Source organism: Thermobia domestica, chromosome 5 (assembly GCF_964235325.1).
Source record: "Thermobia domestica chromosome 5, izTheDome1.hap1.1, whole genome shotgun sequence".
Taxonomy (NCBI): domain Eukaryota; kingdom Metazoa; phylum Arthropoda; class Insecta; order Zygentoma; family Lepismatidae; genus Thermobia; species Thermobia domestica.
This window is the reverse complement of record NC_137458.1, coordinates 16,640,312-16,662,699: the sequence shown is the minus strand read 5'-3', so window position 1 is coordinate 16,662,699 and position 22,388 is coordinate 16,640,312. Positions and strand designations below refer to the sequence as shown.

The 22,388-nt window shown below is 35.7% G+C and overlaps 1 protein-coding gene across 3 annotated transcripts in view; it reads left to right on the top strand.

Annotated features, from left to right (window-relative positions):
* The window catches only part of LOC145685746 (uncharacterized), a 172,132-nt gene that overhangs the window by 45,341 nt on the left and 104,403 nt on the right, over positions 1 to 22,388 (top strand). For all 3 annotated transcript variants that reach the window (XM_081758245.1, XM_081758243.1, XM_081758244.1), the window contains exon 2: positions 16,757 to 17,141. In XM_081758245.1, the coding sequence (XP_081614371.1) occupies positions 16,920 to 17,141 (222 nt within the window). In that variant the 5' untranslated portion in view covers positions 16,757 to 16,919. The remainder of the gene's footprint in view (positions 1 to 16,756; positions 17,142 to 22,388) is intronic.

The window sequence follows — 22,388 nt, the reverse complement described above, 5'->3', positions numbered from 1 at the left end:
TCTGGTACCTCTTCCCAATTGTGAGGCATGAACCCTAACCACTACCCTATGCCAGTTTGGAGAAACACGTTTCTGGCGGTAGTCTAATAACTAACATATAATTGCAAATACACCAACCTTAAACTATGACTAGTCAGATATGTATATTGGTGGCCAGCTTTACAATCCTCAGGGCTACTTTCTAAGTTCAAGTTAGTCCTCTCATTTTCACACAATATTCTATCAACACCAAAAATTCTGTTCCCTTAACGTGATTAGAAGCCCGTACTACGTGCTCCAAAGGCATGTGCGATAACCACTTGACCACACTTCACCTGTACTCTTTCTCTTATAAAAACAATCTAGTTCTGTATTTTTTTTTCTGAAAATATAGGTGGAAGTATTTGACAATTACTTATCGTCTTCTCGGGTGCAGAATCATACATAGACGTAGCGGCTTTTAGCATTGGACTCCTCCTTACAAAAATTTCTGGGTGCACGCCTGACGTACAGTACATTAGCCACGTCATTTAGTAAAGATGTGGTAATAAACAGTGTGTTAAAAAAAATTGTCAAATATTTTGGGTATAGATTTCTTACATCAAAATAAGAAAAGAAATTCATATGGATCTGTGGTCGGAAGGGCATAGCTTCGTAGTTATGGGGTGCCGAAAATGTTAAAAAAAAAAAAAAAAATTAAAGGTCCATAGTTCTACTACTATGGGACCTATCATAGTCGGGTCAAGAAATCACTGAGGAACCAGTATGTGAACTATCCAAATATCCATCTTTCAGAACCCTTGGTACTTGCACAATCATTTTTAGAGAAGCTGTTTGGGAGTAGTTGATCACTCTCCACCAGGGATTTATTTGTAGCCAGGGAAGCCTGGGAATTTCCCCCGTTCTAAGTTTTGACTTCTTTGTCTCTTAGTTCAGTCTTCCCAGGGAAAATACCCCTATCATAGGCTATATAATCTGTTATAAAATACAATAATTCAACTTCATGTTTTAGTAATAATCATTTATAAAAATTCCCCCCCTTCTACAAAATCCACAAATAAATCACTGCTCTCCACCTACCTATCTAAAAATTGGTGTACAAGTAACTGGAACATTCTTAAACCTGGATATTTGGATAGTTCACGTACCAGTTCCTCAGTGATTCCTTGACCCGACTATGATAGGTCCCATAGTAATGGAGCTATGAACTTTTAAAGTTCACTTGTTCCACGTTTTCGGCACCCTATAACTCCGAAACTATCCACTTTTGAGCAGAGGTCCATTTGAACTTTTTTTTTTCTTATTTTGGTGTAAGGAATCTGTTTCCCAAATATTATGACACATTTTTTGTAACACCCTGTAGAAAAGACGATGTGAAACTGTGTAATTGATTTTCACTTATATAAACATACGAGAAAGAAGGAGCTGTTTTACTTATCGTAGTCAGGGTTGCCATTTAGGGGGGGCAGGAGGGGGAAATCCCCCCCAAGAGTTTGAGAAATACATATACTTTAATAGATTGTCTATTAATATAATAGTACAAAACGTGAAACTCTTGTGTCGGTGGTGCTCTTGCCCCCTCAAGCAAAGTCTGAAATGACGTTCCTGATCGTAGTTCTTGTTCAAGAATCCTAAAACTGAGTGTGCTTTTTACTAAAGGGACGCTGTCTCCTTGCGTCCCCCTACCCACGTTTCCACCCCTGATTAGAAACCATGTTTGAATATGAAGAAGATTCGTTACTTTATGTACATCTCTTGCAAATAATAATAATAATAATAATAATAATAATAATAATAATAATAATAATAATAATAATAATAATAATAATAATAATAATAATAATTGAACAATTATATGCAATGAAAGCAAATTTATGACAAGAGGATTTTTTTAAAAAAAAATTACTAACAAGACACTTGGATAAACTTTCAATTTATTGTATTATAAAACATGACTAGGACTTATCTGCGCCTGAAACTTCAATTTAGATAGTGAAAGAAAAGTGCTAGCAGGTTGATTCTTTAGAGTAGTGGTTCTCAACCTAATTCCTATCACGACCCTCATTTTATCACACCCTCTTGTCAGTGGCCCCCTTATAATTTCTGGTTTGTAATAACCTTGTGTGGGATTTTTTATGTACCTATTGTGGTGTTCTCATCATATTCATGTATTTCTATAATAGTAGAATCCATTTCTTGTATATAGTGGATACAGTAAATTTCCTTAAAAAAAAAAAAATTAAAACCAAATTTGATCAGTTCATTCACATTACAAATATCGAATCCGATCCGTCATGCTGTTTCAAAATGGAGGCCGTTTGAAAATTTTAAAACTTCATACCTCGCTTAATTTTGGGTCATATGATAAAAATTAAAGTTATTTCTAATTTTGGTTTTAAACAATCTTGGACATTTGTTTAAAAAAAAAAAAGTTATTGAGTATTTTAAATGACTTGATAATGTGCATCACGAAGATTGAGCCGGACATTGCCGCCAGTGGCGGATCTAGGAGGGACGATCAGGGAGATCGCCCCCCCCTAGAAGAGGAAACTTTCTAATTTTATATATATAAATAAAACCCTCCCAAAGTTTGAAACTCTTAAAAGTAGCTCTAAGTAGCAGTATGACAACCTACACCCCTCCCCCCCAGAAGTCGGTCCTGGATCCGTCCCTAATTGCCGCACTAATGAAATCACACCATGCTTAGGTATCTCATTAGCTTTCAATTTTAATAGTATTTCAATATCCAGGTTTTGTTGCATTTGTACATTTCTGGTATTTCAGTATGAAGTTCTCATTAGTTTCATATTCGTATCTCTTTCATCTAAATTGTTTTTTAAACGACTCTGCACCTGATGAAATGTTTAATAGATCTAGTTTTTGTTGATCTTAACAGTTATGTATAAAAATATGACTATCAGAACAAAATTCAAAATAATATTTAAAAAAATTTTCCGGTATTAGATTCTAATTATATTTATCTCTTCCTCTTATCTTCGCTACCCGCATGAAACCCTCTCGCGACCCCCAGGTTGAGAAACCCTGCTTTAGAGAATGTCGAACAACTTAAACTATAAACAAATGACTAACTAAGAGCGACTTCACGGTACCATTGTTTCTGTTGCTTGAAAATAAATAAATCCAGGAAAACAATGCGGATCCCTGTTAGTATTTTGCGTAGTTATTCACTTGGTACTATGTGAAACAGTATATCGCAATAACAAATAACCTCCACATTCAATACTTAACCATTTGTCTATTGTTTCTGATCGTTGAATGCTATGCCGAAGGAACGAAGATTAAGATGGGTCATCCATTTGGAATTGGAAGCAACAGCGATGAGACATTCATACTTAATAGCGTCAATACATATTAATACTTCAATGCCAAGGCAAGGAAAGACAACATCGGTGTTGAATATCTAATTGCAAACTTCAAAGACAATGGCCGTAACTTTATCAGGTGATGCAGATATAAAAAGAACAAACATAATGACACTGCACGTCAATAGATATGAGCTGAAATGTTTATGTATACAAAATGTTTCAAGGTCTTTGCCACAAGATACAGAAAAGATATTTATATCCTTCTGATTAAATAAGTGGTCTTTGAAAACTAGTGCGCATAGTTCCTTCACTATTAGGTGGCTCTGAGTTCGAATCCTGTGTTTGGCCGTCCTCACTGAGGCCCTTGCAGGGCTTCTTTTTGGATGTAGGGCAAAAGCCTACCAGAGCTTTGTAAGCAAACAGAAGCCCATTGAGTATTTTACGAAAATTAGAAAAAACCCGCTGTAAATGGTGTTTCAGAACAACACCCACAACGTTTGGAAGGGATTTTTGATATCAAGATAAGACGAAAAGTATAGACCAAAATGGGTGCACAAATGCTTCGTTTTGGAGTTATAGGCTGCCGAAAACATGAAAATATGAACTTTAAAGGTCCATAGCTCCAAAACTATGAGACCTACCGTAGGCGGGTCAAGACTTCACTTAGAAACTAGAATGTGCCTTATCCAAATATCCATGTTTCAGAATCCTAAAGTACTTCCTCAACAATTTTTATAGGGGTAATTGGTGAGCACTTCAAATTATATGCCCATAGCCAAACTGCCTTTATAAAAATTGTTGCGTGAGTACCTTAGGATTCTGAAACATGTAATTTTGGGTAGCACACATCTTATTTCCTAAGTAAAGTCTTCACCTGAGTACGGTAGGTACCATAGTCAGCCATAGGTGGTTTTGGAGCTATGGACCTTTAAAGTTGAGTTTTTCATGTTTTCGGCAGCCTATAACTCCGAAAGGAAGCATTTGTGCACCCAGGTTGGTCTATACTTTTCGTTTTATCTTGGTGTCAGGAATCACCTCCTAAATGTTGTCGGTGTTGTTTTGAAGTACCCTGTATATAACTAACAAAATCCATGGCCTATGGAACCCGAAGGTTCAATTCCGCGTTCACAGAAGCTTTCGATTGACTTCTGTCCTTAGCGAATTGGATCCAACTTCCTACTTTGTATTTGCATTTCTACGATTTCCATCTTAATATTGTCCTCTCATCAGCGCCTAGGTCTTCCTAATGGTCGTTTTTCGATTGGATTTCCAGTTAAAACTTTTAAAGCGTTGCCCACCTGAGCCTCCTAGACTATTTTATTTTAAAAAGCTACCGTATGTTTTAAAAACATTTTTATTGTATTTTATTTATCACCTTATTTTTTAATTTTTTTATTTGCATTACTTCAAATTATTTTTAGCAAATCTTCTTTGGGGGCCACGGTAGGTCAGTGGCAGAGCGCTTACCTCTTTTATGTGGGTCCGCTGGTTCCATCCCCTGCCAAGTAACCTTATGGTGAACAACATCGTGTCCGTGAGTTTTCTCGGGGTACTCCCGTTTCCTCCCTTGTAATTCCACCAATTCTTCTATCATTATTCACTTGCATTAATCGCCCGACTCCTTTAGCTTAAGGAGCATAACATCGAAGACATTTATGTAAACACTCATGTTCTTCGGTGTAGACTGGAATCCATGATGGATTGCAGCTCGTAATCTACAAGCCGAATAACTCGGGCCATTTTGCTATAGCCTCCGGAAACCATTAGCCTACAAGAATTAAATATTTAATGTTCGAAATACGAACAAATACGAGACTCCTCAGTTGAACCAAAGAGGCTTTGCTACAAAGCAACCTCAACGTTACCTTTGTAGGCCATAGAAAGAAAGTAAAAATTTTGATGAAAGTAACAAGGGGGAAAAAAATCAGCATAAGGTTTTAAATCGTGACATAACATTTATGATATATCTTTAAAAAGGAGATAAAAGTTCTTTTTAGTGTCTTAACAAGCGTTTTATGCTGAAATCATTGGTGAACAGTTGTTTTGCGACGTGACTCCTACGATCACGGAAAGTGAAAACTTTTGATATGTCACGTCCTGCTTAAAAATTAGCGCTCTCTCTGTCACTTCCCGAAAACGCAGGGTTTCATGCTGAACTAGTTGGTTATAAAGACGTTAGTATATTTTTTATAAGCTACATCTGTAATGGAAACATCTTTTACAAATGAAGAGTTAAAATTAAAACTTATTTCAAATGGGTTAATGTGGTCTTAGTATTTCCCTGTGTAGTCTAATTATAGGCGCCTTTGATATCCGTAATTCAGGGTTCATTTCCCGATGGGCAGAGTTTCCTTGTTAACCGAACATTGTAAGACCTTTTGGGGGGCGCGGTGGCTCAGTTGTAGAGTGTTCACCTCCAGTGCTTTGGGGTTCCTGGTTCAATCCCAGCTCGCGCCGTGTGGACTTTGTGGTGGACAAACACCGTGCTCGTGGGCTTTCTCGGGGTTCTCCCGTTTCCTCCCACTTTCTTCATTCCACCATTTCATTCATTTCTCATAATTACCGTCTCCTTTAGTCTAACCGGCATAACCGTGGGACGTGAAACTTAAAGATTTCATTTTTTTTTTTTTTTTTTTTTTTGTAAGCCTTGTAAATCTACAGTAAGTAAGAAGGGAAACACAGTGCTTCAGTAGTAGAACACGAGCTTCTGGTCTCTAGGGGTCCCGGTTATTTCCCAGACCATGTAAGTTTATGATGAATAATATTGTGTGCGTAGATTTTCTAGAGGTTCTCCCGTTTCCTCACACATTGCCATCCCACCAATTATTTGATCATTATTATTTGTCTTTAATAATGATCTGTTTTCCTTAGTCTAAAGGTTATTAATCATGAGAGACCTAAAACTAAAAATTTCATTTAATTTGATTTAAGAAGTAACGAATTACGATCTAAATAGTCAGAAAAATAAAATTTAACGACCACCAATGTGCGACTACACATCATCCCAATAAAAACCAGACACGGCCGGCCATAGTCCGCCCCTGGCTTTAACAGCAGGAAATTTTCATTTCATAACGTTTACACAACTGATTCCCTTATGACATTCAACGGGACTGATTCCCGTATGACATTCCCGTATGAGCTTCCTGACTAAACGGTAAGGTTCTCAACTCTAGAACGGCAGGTTCAAATGAAATGAAATGAAATGAAAATTTTCAGTTGAACACTAAATAAATATGCCCATTAGGCTAAGGGAAATTATGATAAAGCAAGTGAATAATGATGCAAGAATTGGTGAAATGAAAATGTATGGGGAAACAGAAGTACCTCGAGAAAACAAACGGACAAGATGTCCACCACAAACGTTTTTGGCCCCTGGGATCGAACCAGGGACCCCACACACCAGAAGTAAGCGCTGTAGCACTGAGCCACCGTGCCCTCACTGTAACTTCAAGTTAAGAAAGATTTCCTCAGTTGTCTCAGATAACTTCAAATTTAAGCACAGTTTCAGTATTTTTAACATGAAGAGGATCTGTACCTCTACGGGAAAACAAACATGAAACCATAATAATAATAAAAATATAATTATAATAATAGCAATTATTATTATTATTATTATTATTATTATTATTATTATTATTATTATTATTATTATTATTAATTGAATATTAATCCATCAAAGACCCTAAAGTTTACCTTTATTTAATCAAACATTCTTCTAGTTAAACCCGCCCCAAAACTAAATTACTGGCAACACCACTGTACAAGAAAAATTATACACATAAAAGTATTAATAAAATGAACCACTTATACCCCATGAAATATTATGTACTGTACTTTGAAAATCCAGCAAAGGCCATTTCTTGACGCATTGGAAAATATTAATGTTTGACAGTAGCGTAGCCAGGATGTGTGTTTGGGGGAGGGGGCAAGTGCTGTTATGGGTACATATAGAGAAATTACAAACAAAAAATATATAAACATAAAAATATATAAAAAAAATTACAAACATCAAAGTACCAAAGTACATTGTTGGACCTCTTTGGGGGAGGCCCGGCCTCTCTGCTCCCCCTTCCCTACACCACTGATGATTGATCTGATGTACTCTCGTGTATCTTATCAAACATTTTAGTGCATTCATTCTTTGTTTAATGCAGACGAACGCGTATGTTTTATGGATAAAAAGTGTTTTGTGTATAACCAGGGGCGCCGCAAATTTTTTTTTCCAAGGGGCTAAAAGATTGACATAAAATCACAGTCATTAGAGATACGGAGGTTCAGTAGTAAAGCGCTTCCTTCTGGAGCTAGGGGTCCCTGGTTCGATACCCATCCAAGTAAGTTTGTGGTGAACAACATCGTGTCCGTGGGTTTTCTCAGGGTAATCCTGTGTCCTACATTCTCATTCCACCAATTCTTACGTCATCAATTACTAGCTGCAATCATTCGTCTCCCTTAGCCTAAAAAAGCCTAATCGTGGGACGTTAAACTGAAAGATTTCATTTTTGCTCTGAATTATATATAGTGCTCTCAAACGGGTCGGGTCGGGTCAACTCTGGTCGGGTTGTCGGGTCGGGTTGTCTGATCAGGCTATCCGGGTCTGATTGTCGGATCGAGTCAGTCGGGTCAGCTCGGATCGGGTTGTCGGGTCGGATTGGGTCAATCGGGTCAGCTCGGGTCGGGTTGTCGGGTAGGCCAATCAGATCGGATCACGGGTCGGATTACTCGGGTCGGGTCGGGTCAGTCATTTCGGGTCACGGGTCGGGTCGGTCTTCAACCCGACCCGACCCGACCCGTTGAGAGCACTAATTATATAGCAATAATGTTAGTTCACTCAACGATACTAGTTTTTTTTTTTTTATTTTTCACTTTTAATCTGTGTCTTCCCTACTATTAGGTATACTATAAAACAGTGCAAGTGACTTATTCATTAATACCTAGATCATAGTAACACCTGTAGGAATGTGAAATATGGACAAAAAAGTCATTTTGTTACGAAAGCAAGGAAGAAGAAAAAAAAAGGATTTTTGTTTCAGCATTTTTGAAACTTCCGTTCTTCAAAGCGGAAGATGGGGGTGTTTTTGTAATACTCAAATTTCAGACATTTTATTGAGAAAATGTCCAACGTAAGGATTCACTTACTGATATTGTTAGTAATCGAATTACAAGAAAACAATTGAACTGTTTAAGAGTCTTCATCCCGGCGAAATTAAAATACCGCTAATTTTACAGTAATTATGTGATATCTTCAAATAGATAAAAGATAATTGAAATATGGAACAAGAGCGCCCTAGATAATATTATTTTGCGTGAGGTACCGTTATCACAAGTCACCTAGTGGCTTTATGTTTTCAGCTGTTTAGAAACGCGAAAATAAATGCCGATTTTCAAAATGGCTCGAAATCGAAAGCAGATAAGTGAGTCGTGATAGCGGTTTCTCATGTAAAATGATATTGTCTAGAGCGCTCTTATTCCACATTTCGATTATCTTTTATCTATTTGAAGATATCACATAATTAATGTAAAATTAGCGGTATTTTAATTTCGCCGGGATGAAGAGTCTTAAACTGAATTTCGGAATTTAGTTAGCATCTTACCTCGAACTGAATTTAAGTTGTGCGTGTGTGTGGAATTTGGTATTTAAAGTCTTGATTACAAAGTAGCAGTATCATAGTGTACGACACGAGAAGGAGTTGGGTTTGTCACAGTACTCCTTAACAAGCAAATCATTTGACAAACGCCTGTACGTCATGCAACCAACATCGCTTTACTGCTATGTGGGTTGCTGTCATAACAGGACTCCCATAGGAATACATAGGGAACCGATTTTTGATTGTCTGTATCTTGAGATCAGCTGTGTGGATCACGTCCATCAACAAACAATTTTCCTTGGTCTCCACATCCTGGCCAAAATTGATGGTAATCCATTAAGTATTTCTTGAGAGTTGTGTCTGCCCAGCAGACAGAGAAAATATACAAAGGAGGTTTTGGCCAACGGAACTTCTTAGAAATGAGTGAAGATGTGTTTCGGTGTGTTCGAAAATTTTGCTTCTAAAGAAGAAAAGCCAGCAATTTCTACATTATTTTTTCCCGTGCAAAGAACGGACATTTCTACTTGTGTTTTAATACTTTAGTTATTCTTTCTGTATGATTTGATCCTAGAAATTAAGTTTCCGTGTTTTCTAACACCCAGTGCATATATACACTGCCAGTACCTGTCTGTGTGTATGCAAATATCTGACCATGCATGCATGCGTGTACGCAATTTTTTTTCTAAGAAATACAAAAACACAAAAGAGCAGGAACTGTGTTTCACTAAGAATTTTTATTGTACGTCTTTAGAAGCCGTAATGTTTGACACGCAATATTTTGTAACAGTCAATTGCCGTACTTTTCACACCACATCAAAGCAAAGAAAGAAAAAAAAAAAACATGTGTGTATAGAGAAAGTAAGTAACAAATGATTTTACGATAAGAAAGGACTGACATTTCTCAATTTCCTTTTCAGAGTTTTTATTATTTTTTTCTCTTCCAGAGAAGAAACACATAAATCTGAGCGGAAATAATCTTAATTCCCAAAACTATATTATGATGTGAATGAAAAATACCATATGTGATAATTGTCTCTTTACATTGCTATACTGTACTTTACATCTTCAAGATCTTATGTGTTTTTTATTAAGACTCCGGAAGTTAAAAGATGGCGGCTGTGGGTTATTACTATAAAATATTTTCTTTCGCTCCTTTCGGAATACTCATAATGAAGGAAAGTGTTATGGGTATCGTCTTTCTTGGCAGTTGAGGAAGAAATAGTTCATTATATCCACCGTTCAAAGTCCCTAATGAGTTCCGGTTCTTATTTCCTTCTTGAGTCCTATAGCATATTTTTTTTTTTTTTTTTAACTTAAGTTTTCCTTGGAGGAGTCAGTCAGTCCCATTGTCGCTTTTGATTAAGAGACAGGGGTGCGATTCTCAACGAGAGTAAAGTGGTTTGGATCCTACATACACTAAACTGTAAGTAGACGTTTCATATAATTTTGGTGCTCAAAAGAGATCTTAAATTAGTATACTTCATCCGGTGTACCTCAAGGCATGACTTTGTCACCACTTATTTTCATATCTTTTTTACGCCAGTTATATCCCATTCAAGCTATCATCTATATAAATATTCTCATTCACCAAAGAAACTGTCTTCCGTAAACTGTAAATATACATATAATATTTCTCAAACGGAACATTTAACGAACATAACCTAACTTTGCTCTTAGTAGTGTACCTCAAGGAATGGCTTTGTCACCACTAATTTTCAGATGTTCTTTACACTAACAATATGACTTTCAAACTTTCATCTATATAAAATATTCACTATCATCAAAGAAATTGTCTTTCTTGTCTATGAAAAATTAATAGAACGTCCCAATTCTATCCTACAAAATTGTCGTAGATTATTTTATGCATGACTCTATTAACGGTTTCTTCATGTAAGGAGTACATACACTAATTCTGACGATACTTTTAAAAAATGAAATGTTTTTTATGAGTTTCTTCCCAAAGGCAGGCTCAATCCCACTTACCTAATTCTCTTGTGTTTCTGTCCTGTAAACTAGAAATTAGGGAGCTCGGAAGTAGTGCAGATTGAGAATTTGTACTAGGGAGATACCACGTGTACAAGAACTAAGTAATTATGATTTTATTTCATAGAAATTCACATGCGCATGTCAATTAATATTACTCCAGTAGAAGACTTCTTATATTGTCAACAAATTAAATCCTTTCTCCTGCAATTTAAGAGAGTATACCTTATATCAGACACCAGGAAGCTACAGTGAAGAGTGTGCATTACACTATTATTTACAATAAGGTTACTGGCAGACGTCAGGAAAACGATATTGAATAAGCTAATACTAGTATCGCCTAGGAGACTAGATGAGACAGAATTTTCATGTCGCTATACGAGAACAAATAGATATCTTTCAATAGGAACAGAGACAATTTACGATACGAGATTGCACTTTCAGGACCATTTTCGAGATGAGACAGACCCAAATGCTGTCTCGTGACCAATATTATTTGTATCATATTTTCTGAAGCTCTCTCGTGGATAAGCAGTTAGCGTCTGTGCCTTTGGCATGCGGGATCCGGGTTCAATTCCCGACGGGAACTCAAGTAGTTAGGATTCCACTTTCAGTTGTAGATCTACGTCTCATATTTTTTAAAGAGACATTTCCGGAGGTTATGCGCTCTCACATAGTGTCAAAAGAACGATCATTCTAGGGCAACTGTTGCGAAATTTGAATATATATATATATGAATATATATATATATATATATATATATATATATATATATATATATATATATATATATATATATATATATATATATATATAGCCAAAGTAGTGGCTTAGTGCAACATCCTCACAGTTTTATTCTCCTCCCCCTCCGGACATAATTTTCTTGAAGCAAATCTGTTTCAGAATACTATAGCAAACACCAATTTTTTTTCTTTTGTTATTAACGCAAAAAGGAAAACGCGATGTTAACTAGTAGTTCCTTGTAATGAGTTAGCCTTTGAGATAGAAAATATAAACATTGCTATTTCATCTGAAACAATATAATGCCATCTTTCAAAGATTAATTTGGGGCAACGCTGGCTCAGTGGTTGAGTATTCACCTATGCTGCATGGGGTTCTTGGTTCGATCACATTTCGCGCCAAGTGAACTTTGTGGTGCACAAACACCGTGTGCGTTGGTTTTCACAGAATTCTTCCGTTTCCTCCCACTTTCTTCATTTCACCATTTCATTCATTTCCCGTCATCACTGTCTCCTTTAGCCTAGCCGACATAAAGGTTTCATTTAAAGATTAATTTTGAATTGGTATTTGTTAAAATAACTTCGGTCAATATTTTAAAAGATTTTTCATTCTTTCTGTTTTCTGGAGTCTGTATGGATATGGCTGTTATTTAGAATTCAAACATTTACAAACAAGAAAAAAAAGCACTTTGTTTTACAATCCATCCATCCATATTTCTTAAAAGCAGTAAAAATGATAGTTGTTTAAATAGTGACTGACGTTGGTTTACTAATATTAATTTAACTACTGTACATAATTTTATATTTGTTCCATTAATGGACAAGGAAGCGAGGACAAAAAGTATTTACGGCAATAGCTTATACAGTGTTAGCGCCTGCGCATGACTCAATATATTGTTGAAAAGGTTCTGTGTACGCCTGGTATAACCATGTGACATCTCTGGTTAACGGGTTAACGTTGGTGCATGTAAAAACCTTTTCATTACATTGGTATTTGCTTATTATATCGTGCGTAAACTAGTTAACATTGTGCGTCTGGTGTTATACAAACTATAATGTTTTCTTGTGGATCCGTTGTTTTATGAAATATACATATATAGGAACATAATTGGTAAGTTTTTGATATTTACTTTATAAACTTAACAAAAAATGTTCTTGGGTAAAGTTGAGCAACCACCCTCACCCTAATTTCAGCACCTGAGAATTATAATGGCACGTGGGACGACGGAGAATCAGGCTCGTATCCACGGGAGGGCAAGGGGAGCCGGACCCTCCCTAAATGTTGGCTGGCCCCCATAAAATTTCACAGTAGGCTTGCAAATGAACTATAATATGGTGATGAAGTATAATATGATTGGGTCGGACCCCCCCTAACTTCTACCCCCCCTAAATTTTTGGGCTGGCTACGGGCCTGCAGAGAATAATAATTAGTTGCGGCCTTAAAGTAAAAAAAAGAAACATTACATGTATCGTTTAGATACAATAATTCTACAGAACATTGCATCAGTTCAAAACTTTTTTTACTAGTTTAGCTAACAGCTACAGTCTATTACTAAGGACAGTCTAATTTATTTATTTATTTATTATTGGGCAATTCTTTTGATGTATTAACCGTCGCAATACCAAGCAAAATATTCTGACTAGCTCAGGCGGATTTTTTTCGACAATAATTTTACCTGGAGAGTTAAAAACTATTGACTACATAACTTTATCTTAAAATGATTTAATTTCTATACACACTTATATTTCTGACATTTTGTGGATCAAAAGATCGAATATATTTCAATCATAAATTTTCTGGTACGCCTTATATCTGGGGAACTACATATAGTGTAGCCAAACCCAAACTATCACTTAATTCAGTATGATGTGCTCAAGGGCGCCCATCAGAGGGGGTTAAGGTTGGGCGCTCGCCCCCCCCCTAAGAGTAAATTATACTTGGGAATATCGAAAACCCAATAGAATTTTTACAGTAGTTCCAGCAAAATTTTAAACTATATTTGAAATGTCGTTTATACTTGCCCCCGCCCCTTGGAAACCACAACATGGGCGCCCTTGGATGTACTTATTCCATAGAAAGTACAAAAACTCGATTTAGGGGCCGTTCAAAAATTTTCTGGCCCTTGATCCAAAAACTAATTATTGGCCAATATCCAAATCTTTTGATCCATTTTGGGATCATTCCTAATGGTGTAAAATTTATTGTTCTCTGAATCTATGTTTAGTTCTAATAATTTCAGACTATACAGTATTTTAATACTAAATAAAGCTATGCGCTGAAAGTAACACTATCCAAAGCAAAATATTTACTAATTACTAAAGTTGTAGAGGGGTAGTTAAAACCGCTTGGTATAATAAGGGGGTCGAAAAGGTTGCCAATGAGAGGGTTAATGATACCGTACCAAAAAATAAATACATTAAAATTTTAAAAAAATACAATATATTTTGAAGCTTGTTACAATATTTTTCAAAAATATGTTAGAAAAATAAACGAATAAAGAAACAGATATGTACGAGCAGTGGCGGATCCAGGATATGATCAAGGGAGGGACCGTAATTTGCCGTTCTATCCAGTGTAAACCAGGATTGAAGCCCATTTTATCCAGTGTAAACTTCAGCGTCTAGGGGGCTATAGTCCCTATAGCCCTCCCCTTGGATTCGCCACTGTGTACGAGGGTAACTCAAAAAAGTACAGTAGGGTCTTCAAAGGGCTGGGGACACAGTGAAACTGTTCGTGCAACTGTTTGCAACGTGGTTGTATTTGTTGATTCTCCCATTGCGAAACAAAACTATGTGCATCTCACTGTGACGCTCAGTCATTCATAGCCAAGTGGAAAGTTCGCCGACTTATTCCGTTTTAGAACCCCCCCCCCCCCCCAAAAAAAGTTAAACTGTGTAAAACTCATTGTCAACTGGCGAGAGTGTATGGCGAGTCATTTACTGGATGTCAAAAACATCCTCAATTGTTGTAGGGAGTTTGCAACTGGTCGTACAGAAATTCACAACGAAGAAGAGAGCAGGGGACCGTCAATTTTTTTCGACGAGACAGTTGCGATGGTTGAACAAACCAATGGTTAGCACCTTCTTCCCTAAGTTGAAAGGACATTTGGCCAGAATGTGCTTCAGCAACGATAATAAGGTGACAGATGAGGTTCAACGCTTCTTCAAACACATGGCGGCAAGTTAATATGACATGACCATACAAAAACTGCCTTAACACCTAGAAAAATGCATAGTCCTAAATGGTGAATATGTAGAAAAGTAGATACTGTAAATGTACAAGCTTTAAAATTATATTAATATTATTCAAAAATTAAACATATAACCCTCGTATTAACCATGGAATATTATTTTTTGTATTATTTGTACAGTGTTATTAGTGAATAATGAAAAAAGTAATGTCCAAAAATTAAGTAAAAAATTTCAGTACAATTAAACATATCGATCGAGGTATATTTCAACTTTCGACAAATATTTCACCCTGCTTGAGGCTGAACCCTCATGCATAGTTTTCAAACAATTCGACAAAAACAATTGATTTTGTGAACATTGAAATGATGCTAAATGGGAACCATGCCTTGTATTAAAGTGAAGTTGATTTTACTATTACACCCATTAAGTCTACTATTATAACGCTAGCAAGACGGAACAGCACACTATTTTAATGAGATTTAAAATAAAATTATTATTAATTCTCAAGCTTTATTTTATTTATTTATTTATTTATTTATTTATTTATTTTGTTAACTGTATATTGCAATATCCCCTCATATTTACAAACAAAGCAACATGCTTCAGAACAAGGACCATCATGCAGCCGACGGATGCCATCTCCGAAGAAATACGAGGAGAACACGAAGAGTCACGAAGAGGACTCCTTCAACCCCTCCATACGTTCCGCCTCCAAAGACTGGCTATAAAAGAGGAAATATGGATTCAGAAGACATCAGTCAGCAACTGATCATACCCTACCAATCTCTCCAAGCTGCTCTGTGCGGGAGAGACTCCCTAATCTTATCTCTGGGCTGCTTTGGGCAAAAAGTTCCTTACCAATCTCCGCGCTGCACTGGACAGGAAATACTATCCCACCTCTGTGCTGATTCGGGCAAGAGGTTCCTAACCAACAGCCTCAAAACCTTCTCTCTGCTCTGAGCAGGATATCCAACTTATAGAGAAAGGATTATTAGAGATATTACTTATTTGTAAATCCGTGTAAAAACTGTATAGAAAATTTTATAATACGTGAAAAATGAGGGAGAAACCCGTGTATCGATTCTTTACCATGTTTTACAGTATCGTATACAGATCAGAGTTCCTACTGGTTGGGGAAGTCAAGGAAAAAGACTGGAAATCAGGGAAATTTTATAAAATATGTTTTTTCTAACATCAATTGTACTACCAATTTCAGCTTAGTCAACCAGTATATGGAACGTTACTCAGTTTTTTATTGGAGATAAGTGGAATGTACGAATGAGCAATTGATTCTTTATTTATATGTCAACATCATCCAACACCTGTTATGAAAGTCAGGAAGAAGTCAGGGAAATAGATTTTTTCAGATCAGTAGGAACCTTGCAGGTAATATCAATCGAAAGATGTCCCCTTGCTGAACAAAATAGCATTTATGACGAGATATGTAATCATCAGTGGTGTATTTACGATTTTCTTTCAGGGGGGGCTTTGCTAACTTTATTCCTGAAAATGTGAAAATTCTGCAAGGTATTTAATTTACTTTATAATAGTAAATAACATTTCGGGGGGCTTAAGCCCGGAAGCCTCCCTTAAAGACACCACTGGTAATCATGATAAATGCTTCAGAGAATGGCATATACTTTCAGTTTTTATAATGCATATCAACTACACAAAACACTGTTCTGAATCTTTTGATTCGTTCCCAGGCCATATAAACTTGCAGTAAACAATATCTTATTCGTGGGTTTTCTCAAGGTTTTCCTGTGTACTCCCACATTCTCATTCCGCCAATTAATCCCATCATCATTTTCTTCTTATTTAATATATGTCTTGTTTAGTCTTCAGGGTATAATCGTGGGACGTTACACTGACTTTTTCACTTAATTTAATTTTGTGAAATAATAATTGCTTCAATTGTTAAAATTAACATAATTTTTATGTTTTTCAGGTTTTAGTGATGTGTGGACGAAGTGTAGACAGTAATTCCGTGAATGTCACGACCTGAAGAACAACAACCATAACAAAACATATAATTTACGACCTATCATCGTTGTCATCACCATTCAGGAAACTCCAATCGTTTACTCCCTGGTACTGAACCCACAACAACAATGCTGAATGCTTGGCTGATCTTCTGCATTGCCCTTGGCTTGGCATTTTCTGTGGTCGTAGCACCGCAGCCGAATCGTCAAACACTATCATCATCAGGATCCTCATCATGTTCTGTGGGCAACGATATCTTTTATCCGTGCACCTGTAGAGATAACAGTGCTAGTAATGGAACAGTGGTCACATGCAAAAGTTATCAGGAACTTCTATTCTTCAAGAGGAAGGTAAGGTTTATTTATTAAGCTTTGCATTTAATTAGTTCATCTATTGAAAAGGAAACTAATGATTTTGTTTGTTTAAAATATGTGGGTCGGCTAGAGAGAGGATATAGTGTCACGTAACGACAGAACTAAACAGTGTATAGAGCGGCATCTGGTGGCTCAGTGATGAAACGAATCACGTGACCTGGATGACCCAGATGCAGTCGCACCCATGACTCACCAAACTCGGTGATCCCGAACGTACCCATGACCCGGTCTGAGTCGGTGACCTGAAGTGACCAGGTTAGACCCATGGCTCGGAGTGATCCGCACAGAGCCACGACACGAAGTGACGAAGGCAGATTCATAACTTGGAGTGACCTCAACAAATCCATGACCCTAAGTGACCAGGGCAGATCCATGACTCGAAGTGATCCGTACAGACCCATGACCCAAAGTGACCAGGGCAGATCCATGACTTGGAGTGATGTAGACAGACTCATGACTAAGAGTGATCTGTACCGACCCCTGACCCGAAGTGATCAGGGCAGATACATGACTCGGAGCGATCCAAACACTCATGACCTGAAGTAACCACATTAGACCCATGATTCGGAGTGAGTCGGTGACCCAGACAAACAATAATACGATGAATTGTCATACACATGTAGGCTACTCACTCGATTCTCTCCTTTCTCTTTCTATCTTCTCACAAATTCTGTAATTAATTTCTCGCTTGTTGTTTGCATCTGTGTGTCAAAACATTGCATTGAAAGATAACTACAAGGTTTCTCAGAGTATAAATTATGAGAATCATAGAAAAGATAAGCTACTTATTTAACTAGCTATATAGATAACGTTTGTCAACTTGCTAAGACAGAAATGGGGAGTATTTCAAAAGTTGGGTTCTTTACGGGATACTCTTTACAGTCGAAAAATAGGGAAAACGTGTTCCCATCTACTCCTGTAACTCATCCTAATCAATTTATTTCTTGTATTCTCTGGGGGTTGATCATTAAAAACCTCTTTCGACGTCAGGATTACGTAAATTGCAAATATTGCTCTTCTCAAATATCTTTTGTTATGTACGGTATAAAAAAAAAAACAGCTGGCTTATTTTTATACGTCAACAAAGTGTTAAGATTTGTTTGAACATTATTACCAAATGTCTTCAGTTTAAACAGATTATCATCACTAAGATCACAAGTACTATTTTATATACGCACTTTGGGATATATTTTACCTCATCCCAAGAAATCGACCAACGTTGAAGTATCCAATTAAATTGTTTGAACTTAGTGGGAGTATCACTCCATTTCGTTAACTAATTTATAGTATCTTCATAATACGATATTTAAAAATCTGGAATTTCTGCTGAACCGGCTAGAACAATTTTCCATTCTGGTTTTCCAGGATATATGTACTCTACCCCCACCTAATCCCTTCGAGGAATTGTTTAAGCTCAAGATATCGTTCCCTCAAATTAATGGAATAATTGTTACGATATTTCTCATAAAAAATTTAATTTCTTTTGAGTTTAGCTCGTTGAGCCACTGATGGGAAAAACTGCCTGTGCCCCCTGCTTATGAGGCAGGCTTCAATTTTCTTTTCTTTCTTTCTTTTTTTAAAAAGAGAATTTTCAGCAACAATTTATATTAATTACTTTTTTATCTGTGGAAGCTTTACGTCTCACGATTATGCTGGCTAGGTTAAAGGAGACGGTGATGATGAGAAATGACTGAAATGGTGGAATGAATAAAGTGGGAGGAAACAGGAAAACCCGGAGAAACCCACGCACACGGTATTTGTTCACCACAAAGCTCAATTGGCGCGAGCTGGGATCGAATCAGAGACCCAATGCACTAGAGGTGAACGCTTTACCACTGAGCCACCGCGGCCCTTCTATGGTAATTGTTTGTTATGTTCATAATGGCATGCTTCTAATATCTAGCTGGCAATAATAATAATAATAATAATAATAATAATAATAATAATAATAATAATAATAATAATAATAATAATAATAACTGTTTCGTGCTAGGGAAATATGATGTCACTGTGCTAATCTCTCAGTTACAGATAGAATAATGTGGTTAGTAAAACGAACCACAGTGCTTTAAACCAGTTTTCTAGCATGATAACCACCATGCTTAAAAGAGTTTAAAGGCAAACCCTTATTTATGAGACACCCGGTATATAAATACATAATTTCATTCTGCAATTGGAGACAAGGAACTGGGAACTAGTAGAACAACACATATCATTCTAATTCTTGCCAAGGTCTTACAGTGAACTTTGGGAATATGTGGCAAGTGAGAAGTGACCACACCCGATGGAGCAATGGAAAAATCAGGGAACAGGCAACATACAGTGTCTGCAGAGGTCACTGCATTAGCACGAAAAGGTTTCAAATTTGATTTGCGTGTGTGCAAGTGGAGTATGTGAAAAAACATCAGGCCTATCTTGCGTAGACAGACAGACACATATGTGTGTGTGACCCTGTGACTTTTAAAGAAATAGATATACTATATAATAGCCCTCATATATATATATATATATATATATATATATATATATATATATATATATATATATATATATAATTAAAGCAATGCGTGACCAAGGAGACCTCGGAAACGCCTTTTCGCTATTACTCCCATAATCGCTGTTGTTGTTCCTAGATGCTATTATAAATAACTTGTCCAGCAGGTTTTTAACGTTGGATATTTTGCTCTTAATGGTTAAGCGGAAACAATCCACAACGTACTTGTGTATGCAACAAAGATAACTGTACTTTGCGTAGATGAGTTATTACCACGTATGGTTCGATTCCCAGTGGGCGAACGATTTTTCTGTTGCTACTCCAACGTTGTAAAGTAATTGTGTGGGGCTACCTGAATTCAATATATATAGATTTTGGCCTGCACATTCTCCTCAAGAATTAAAAGTTTGTAATTGCCGCCTTCGTTAACCCATTTAATGCCTCTGTTGTCAAATCGGAACAATTTATTTTTATCAATTTTTGTCTCTGGATTATTTGTTGTGGGTTTTGTTTCGTCTTTTCCAATAAGGACCTGCTAGCAGTCCATGTGCTACTACTAAAATCCTCAAAATACATTAAATGAGGTCAGAATCAATAAATTTAGAAGGGACTACGAAATTCTGAAACAAAAATAAAATAGTAATCTCTATTTCTAAATGGGTTAAAAATAGTAATGTCTATTTCTAAATGGGTTAAAAATAGTAATATCTATTTCTAAATGGGTTAAAAATAGTAATCTCTATTTCTAAATGGGTTAAAAATAGTAATCTCTATTTCTAAATGGGTTAAAAATAGTAATCTCTATTTCTAAATGGGTTAAAAAATAGTAATCTCTATTTCTAAATGGGTTAAAAATAGTAATCTCTGTTTCTAAATGGGTTAAAAATAGTAATCTCTATTTCTAAATGGGTTAAAAATAGTAATCTCTATTTCTAAATGGGTTAAAAATAGTAATCTCTATTTCTAAACTGGTTAAAAATAGTAATCTCTATTTCTAAATGGGTTAAAAATAGTAATCTCTATTTCTAAACGGGTTAAAAATAATAATCTCTATTTCTAAACGGGTTAAAAATAGTAATCTTTATTTCTAAATGGGTTAAAAATAGTAATCTCTATTTCTAAATGGGTTAAAAATAGTAATCTCTGTTTCTAAATGGGTTAAAATAGTAATCTCTATTTCTAAATGGGTTAAAAATAGTAATCTCTATTTCTAAATGGGTTAAAAATAATAATCTCTATTTCTAAATGGGTTAAAAATAATAATCTCTATTTCTAAATAGGTTAAAAATAATAATCTCTATTTCTAAATAGGTTAAAAATAGTAATCTCTATTTCTAAATGGGTTAAAAATAATAATCTCTATTTCAAAACGGGCTAAAAAATAATAATCTCTATTTCTAAATGGGTTTAAAATAATAATCTCTATTTTAAAACGGGTTAAAAATAATAATCTCTATTTCTAAATGGGTTATAAATAGTAATCTCTATTTTTAAACGGGTTAAAAATAATAATCTCTATTTCTAAATGGGTTTAAAATAATAATCTCTATTTTTAAACGGGTTAAAAATAATAATCTCTATTTCTAAATAGGTTAAAAATAGTAATCTCTATTTCTCAATGGGTTAAAAATAATAATCTCTATTTCTAAATGGGTTTAAAATAATAATCTCTATTTTTAAACGGGTTAAAAATAATAATCTATATTTCTAAATGGGTTTAGAATAATAATCTCTATTTTTAAACGGCTTAAAAATAATAATCTCTATTTCTAAATGGGTTAAAAATAGTAATCTCTATTTCTAAATGGGTTAAAAATAATAATCTCTATTTCTAAATAGGCTAAAAATAGTAATCTCTATTTCTAAATGGGTTAAAAATAGTAATCTCTATTTCTAAATGGGTTAAAAATAGTAATCTCTATTTCTAACCGTCCAGATTACTATTACTATTCAATTTACGCCCCTGAAGGACCCAGTAGCTCAGTGGTACCACGCTTACCTCTTTTGCGTGGGGTTCCTGGTTTGATCCCCACCCAAGTAAGTTTGTGGTGGACAATATTGTGTCCATGGGTTTTCCCAGGGTACTTCTGTTTCCTTTCACATTCTCAATCTACTAATTCTTCTACCATCGTTCAACTTGTCTTAATCATCCGTCTTCCTTAGTCTAAACAGCATAATAGAGGGACGTTAAACTGAAAGAATTCAAATCCATTACTATTTTTCAAATCCAATGATTCAATACTTATTTTGATTCAAGTGGAATTTATGTCCTTTGCAAAATCATTCGAAATATTGTATTTTGAAAATGTAATGTGATGTCTGTTATCTTTTATTAACTTTATTGTTTGTATTACTATAACTACCATTGTAACTGACGAATTCATTCGAAGAAATAAGAATAATATAATATTCTATTAAAAAAATATATAACAACAAAATATTGTAATCGCAACATATGACAATACTTCCATCCTACTGGCATCACGTTTCTGTCCTGCTAGCACACTGAGAAAATAATTATGTGGGATACGTATAAACGTAGGTTACATGCGTAAATCCTGTAGTTTTTGGACTTAACGTACAACCTTATGTAACATCCTGAAGAAAACGTATAACAGAAAATGTATGTTTTATACATACTTTCGGTATAAATGTTTCGAATAGATGTACCTTGCGTACGAAAGTAAGAACTGTATACAGGAAGTCAGGATCTCATCTACAGATGGACG